Here is a 6347-nt window from a genome sequence, read left to right on the forward strand (position 1 = left end):
GAGCTGTAGACATTAAACAATTTTTAATTAAGACTATTTGCAAAGTTACTTTAGATTTGATCAAGTCAGTCTGTTAGATTTTGGTCTTATTCTTCTGTTGGTAAGGTCACCAAACATATTAGAAAATGTTTGGTCTAAATTATAATGAATGATCGGACGGACTGCGTTACCAACATGCTTGAATATCTGTCGTCAGGCAAAACAATGTGGCCGATATTTTTATATATTTATAGTTTGTCAACAATATTTTTTTCTTTAGTAACAGCAACTTCTATTTGTCTCATTATTATTATTATGTTGTGTTTCATTTCAGTCTTGCTGCCTATTCTGATGCAAAGATTAGAGGCGTTTCCCTTTATGAAGGTAAGTGGTAAACATCCATGTTCTTTACAGCTGATTTCCTCTGAGTAATGTACTACCGATGTGTGAATACTGTTCATTATAACAATTACTCTACAAAATATGTATGTACACTACAACATTGTACCGAATAAAGTCCAGTTCAATTCACGATTTTAGCGCGTATGCCAGGAAAGCACATTAGCCCAACAGAGGATAAAAATAGTCTCCTTTTTTCTCCGTTGGGCCGGTATACGTCAGTATACCTTTTTATATTTTAGGTATTAAATAGACTATGCTATTCGATACTACAAGATCCTGTAAATAGAGTATACCATGTGGGAGCCTATGGATGACATATGCCACTATGTGGCATTCAATATGGCATTCGTTATACGTAAATGTCATGAGCTTTATTTAATGTACCGTATAATGTACTGGAGAACTGGAACAAAAAATATTTGTGGGGTAGAATGTGAAAAAAACTGCACTTTTCCCCATTGCTTTTTGGTTTTATGGTGTTTACCATTTATGTTTTACTACGGTTACAAAGAAAAAGATGAATACGTATTCTGAGAGCTATAACTTTTTTTTATTGATTGAGCGGTACAAGGGATTGTTTTTTGCGGGGCAAGATGCATTTTTCATTGGTACCGTCTTGCGGTGCATGCAACTTTTTGATCACTTTTTATTAAATTTTTTAGGGGGAAGCAAGGTGACCAAAAAACAGCAATGCCTCTGGCAAGTCTTAATAATAGATCACAGAAGGCAGACCTGAAGGCCTTCAATAGGCCTCCAGCTGCTATGGCAACCGATCAGCACCCCATGATTTAGTCGTAAGGGTACAGATGGAGCCCCATTCCTCTGTCTAACTGCACAGGTGTCGCGGTCGCTATTGACCGTGACATCTGAGGGGTTAAACAGTTGGGACCTGAATATTCTCCAAACCTGGCCGTTGCAGGCAAATGTCAACTGTTTGAAACAGCTGGCACCCCGCTGCGTATGGTGTGGGCTTAGCTCCTAAGCCTGCACCATATTGTGATGGCATACATCCAACATAATAGTACGCCGGATGTCACCGAGGGGTTCAAAGAAACGTTAAACCTAGAAATTCATTGTAAAAGTAAACCGGAAATAAACTTGTCAGTCTGAAGCAAAGTCTTACATAAATCTTGCAAAGAACACTGGTGTTAATTTCCTCTTGATCTCAATTTTCACACAGCTAAGGGGCCGGCTTATTATTTTTTGTTTAATATTGCAGACTGAATATTGGGGAGGTTCCTTCTGCAGCCAGTTGTCTCACAGCCAGGCAGAGTATTGTGAGAAGGAGGAGGGGACATGGCTGATCTCCTGGGATACATATAGCAGACTTTTTTTTATGTATTTTTCAATTTTTATTGCATTATGAAGCAGAATAGGATCAAAGGAAATTAGGAAATTACTAAGAAATGAAGATTTTCGAGATTGTTTTAAATTTTTGTAGTGTGTATTTTCTATGATTATTATTCCTTTAAAGAAACAGGAGATGTGCCGAGACAAATCTCCTGCCAGCCTCCCCTCTCTACCAAACCGCAGCATAAATAACATTGTTTACGTAATTAATAATCTGCACCCCTGCTGGCAGACCTCTTCCCCTTATGAAATGAAGGTTGTCTAAATTCTGATATAATCTATAAATCGCCTCCATAGTGAATGGAGGAGCGGTGTCTGTGTTTCCTTTTGCTATTCAGTCTCCCTAACTTATTCCTCCATTGCCTAGCAAGTACTTAACTTGCAAGAATTATCCATTAGCGATTCTGAAGAACTCGCTTACAAATAATTAAAATCTTAACCTTTAGTTAAAATATTTTAATTGAAACTTGTATAATTCAGAGTTTTTTTTTTTGTTTTTTTTTTACAGAAAATCCGTTTTCTCCATGCTCCCCTGCAAGTCACATTGGCAGGTGGATTGTAAGTATATTTTCAAGAATTTTCCTATTTTCTACCATTAGTAGTTTTCTTAAAGGAAGAACTAATATACTGTGTTTTGGCAAGTGCAGGGCTGGAGGGAGGCAGTGGATGACTCGCCAAAGATAGAAGTTATGCTCTGCTCCTTCATGCCCTGCACTAGTTATAACCCAGTGCGGCAGATTTACTACTCAAAATGCGCCCCATTAATTAACTATTTTAGACACTTCTTGTGCTGTGCTCGACAAGGGTCTGTGGCTCCATGTGTAATGTGTGTGGTATAGACTAAAAGGGGGCATGGCTTAAAGGTGACGCTGTGTGCCAAACTTTTGGTGAAAAAACTGGCGTAATCTAAGCCAACCAAGAGGTGGTGTAAGGAAGAGAAAAGTGTCTAACATGTCTAGCAAGATGTACCAAATTTATCACACCGCATGTGTCACTGTAATAAATTTGCTGCCTCATCTAAGTTTGTACTATCTAAAATTTAGAGAGTATTGGTAAATCTGCCCCAGTGTATCCGTATTACTTTGAGTGTTCATTTAATATACTTTGATTGAACATACAGAGAACTAAACACTGCACATAAAAACTACAATATTTTCCTACCTTCTATGTATAACCTCAGCCGAGAGCTGGGTTGCCACGACTCATCTACCGGTCATGACATATCTGATCGAAAGTTGGAGAACCCCTTTTATTCTGCATCCTCCGCATCTTCTGACTATGAACATCTGGTATTGCTTACGTTTAAAATCCATATCAATAGACTTTGTACCTATTCAATACAATGTTGGTCTGGTATACTGTTTTGTCTTTCATTGTATTTACTCGATTACTAAATTAGCTTTTTTTAATTGCTGTTTCCTGCCTATTACCTATCACTTCCCTTAGTGATATAGAGTTCGTAAATATGGTGCGACATGATAACATGACTATTCTGCTGACGGTATATGCTAGTAGATTCCTGCATCGGTCAGACCCCTCCTGTATTCTGCTGATGGTTCCTGCAGGGCAATTGCGGGAGTTTTGAGATTCCATGCAAGATGTCATTGGTTCACTCCGATTTTAAGCAGCAGTGTTCTTTTCTGTGATCCGACCCCCACGCCTTAATTGCCTGTCTTCTGCCTGTCTTCTGTTTTACAGCTTGCTGTTCATGGTCCCTATTGCCTGCTCATTGTTTCCACAGCGATGGTAATTTTTTTTTTCCTAATTACTCATCATAATGTGTCTTCATTTGAATAGAAGTATTCGCTTTGTGTTGATCAAAAATATATGGGAAATTTACTGAAATCACAAAAAAGTACCCACAATGAAGCTGCAGTTGTAATCCCTGTAGTATATGATGACCACATTTTATTTAAAAACCACATAAGTAAAGTAAAATTGTGTAATTGACTTTGCTGTAGATGTGTCCGTATTGATTTTCACAGAAACAACATGAGGCTTCACAACGAAAAAAAAAAGTCTGACATAGGTTTACACGATAATAATTGAACTTGTCGCAGTGAAGTATAGCCGACCTGTTTTATTTCCTAGCCACTATATCTGCAGGGCTTGATTTATAGGAGGGGAAAATGGGAAAATTGTCCACTACCACACATCCCCCTAAGATGAAGCATCCAAACCGAGCACGCAGTAAGGGCTGATAGTTTGTCCTCGCTCTCACCAATGATTATTGTATGGCTACTGCTGGTAATAGGTTGTCGGTTAATGTGGGCACTCTAAAGTGCTGTTATTTAGGTGCTAACAACACTCTGAGGGCCACACACCATTGGTTTTTCACAGACCTTGATGTGGCCCTAGCAATCTTTTGCAGTTGGCTGCAGCAATCTATTGACTCTTTGTTGCATTGCACCCGTTTATTGACAGGTACAATGCAATGGTCTATAATGTAATACTGATACAGTGTTGCTATGTATCAACGTTGCACTCTATTATACAGTGCACATTAGCATTCATCCTATATATATATAGCGCCTTCTTAAATAGTTTTATTTTGTAGCAATAATAAACTAAAGGGTAGATTCAGCTATGCTTTATCTGTGTTTGGAATGCTACTTTGATAAGCAGTAGAGATCAAATGGCTCTGTTCACACTTGCAACAGTTTTTTTTCCGTCAAGTTTCATTTCCTTTTTGATGGTAAAGCTCTGTTCACACTAGCATCATGGCCTCCGTTCATAAGGGAGCCATGACAAGTTTGAAAGATCCGTTTTTGTACTGGAACAAACTAATCCTGACAGATCCCATTGACCTATAACGGGATCCATCAGGGTGCCATTATTTTTTATGGTAGGTATAGCGATGTAGACTCTGCTATTCAGCCCTTTAAAAAAAAATACTGGAACCCCTGATAGGGCATAATGCAAACAGATGCTTAGAATAATATAGCATGCTGTGGTATTTTATCCAGTAAAAAAATAAATAATTGTAAATTGTACAATTCAGAATTATTGAAGTACTTAACAACCTACTGTAACATTTTCTTTTATTTCAGTTCTATGGCCGTGAACCATCTAGAACCTGAGCTTCGAGATTCCATCTGGAACCAATATGGAGACAAAGTTCAATATGTTTATTTTAACAAAGGCTTGTAACCACTGGACATTAACTCTTGAAAATCTGGGAACCAGTTGTATTCTGAACCTAAAATGATGCTATAATTCTCTTTTAAAACTCAAATATGCCAAAAATACAGAGACTCATTTTAAACTGACTGATATCCTCCTGAAGGATTTGTATGCCATTTTTCTTGGTTAATTGTGAGATTATGCAGATATGTGCGATGATATATATGTACAAGATCTAAGCAAGCAATTTACTGTTTACAGTATTTCTTTATCTGTATGTATAGTGTGATGAACAGGCCAGAAGTAGACGATGTTGCTGTAAGAGTCCATTCTTCACCCGGAAGAAGTGCGGTGAATATGGATAGACAAAATGTTCCTCCAGGAGATCTTTATCCGACATTGCCTTTCATTCAATGTACTATAGAGTAATAAACCAGAGGTTTGATATCAATATGCTTGTGAATCCAACCCTCTATTCATTTTAGTTTAAAGAGTACCTGTCCGAACTAAAAAAATAAAATAAAAAAACTAAATTCCCAATTCCTACTTAGGCAGCGGTAGATGTATATTAAATGTAGAGAAGACAGAAATGTTATATCTGATCTGCATATTTAGGTTTTTTACTCCCTTCTGTAAATTCACATTTTCTGTTAGGGATCTGCCAGGTACTTCATCTAGCTATACTCCTGGGATTAATCAATCCACACCTGAGGCCAGACCTGTTCGACTGACACCATCTCCCACCAACCAGGGTGGCAGGCTCAGGAGTGGGAGAGCCTATCGCGGCCTGGTCTCTCGGAGTTAGCTCCGCCCCCTGCCCTTTATTACCTGCCCTGTGCTCTCCCTCAGTGCTTGTAATTCTTTTGGATTCCTGGCCCCACTGCTGCTTGCTCCAGCCTGCTTCTGCCGTGCTTCTGCCTTGCTGCAATTCTGCTTGACCTGCTTTGCTTGCCCTGGCTTGCTTCTGTCTCCGTGCCCGCTCGGGTGTACTCCTTCGTCCTGGTCCTGACTGTTCGTTCGCCGCCCCGTTTCCTCGTGGCGTTCCGTGGCTACTGCCCCTTCCCTTGCGTGTTCCCTGTTTGTCTTCCTGTGCACTTAGCCAGCGTAGGGACCGCCGCCCAGTTGTACCTCGTCGCCTAGGGCGGGTCGTTGCATGTAGGCAGGGACAGGGCGGTGGGTAGATTAGGGCTCACTTTCCCTTCACCTCCTTCCTGCCATTACATAATTACAAGCCCTTACCTAGTCTACCATTTCTCCTACGCTGACGCTATCATGGACCCCCTTGAGACCCTGACCCAGCAGATGCAGGGCCTCTCCCTACAGGCCCTGGCCCAAAGGGTCAATCAGGGTGACGCTGCTTTAGTAGTACCCCTCACCTCACCTCTAGAACCCGACCTCAAGTTACCTGACCGGTTTTCAGGGGACCGTAAGACGTTTCTCTCCTTCCGGGAGAGTTGCAGACTGTATTTCCGCCTAAAGCCCCACTCCTCAGG

General features: G+C 40.2%; 1 protein-coding gene across 1 annotated transcript in view; it reads left to right on the plus strand.

Annotated features, from left to right (window-relative positions):
* SFXN2 (sideroflexin 2) overlaps nt 1-5000 on the plus strand; it is a 31734-nt gene extending 26734 nt beyond the window's left edge. The window contains exons 9-12 of the mRNA XM_075841071.1: nt 314-363; nt 2240-2289; nt 3430-3477; nt 4782-5000. Coding sequence (XP_075697186.1) covers nt 314-363; nt 2240-2289; nt 3430-3477; nt 4782-4881 — 248 coding nt within the window. The 3' untranslated portion in view covers nt 4882-5000. The remainder of the gene's footprint in view (nt 1-313; nt 364-2239; nt 2290-3429; nt 3478-4781) is intronic.
* Nucleotides 5001-6347: the final 1347 nt, after the last annotated feature.

The sequence above is a fragment of the Rhinoderma darwinii genome, chromosome 11 (genome assembly GCF_050947455.1).
Source record: "Rhinoderma darwinii isolate aRhiDar2 chromosome 11, aRhiDar2.hap1, whole genome shotgun sequence".
NCBI classification, from domain to species: Eukaryota; Metazoa; Chordata; class Amphibia; order Anura; family Rhinodermatidae; genus Rhinoderma; species Rhinoderma darwinii.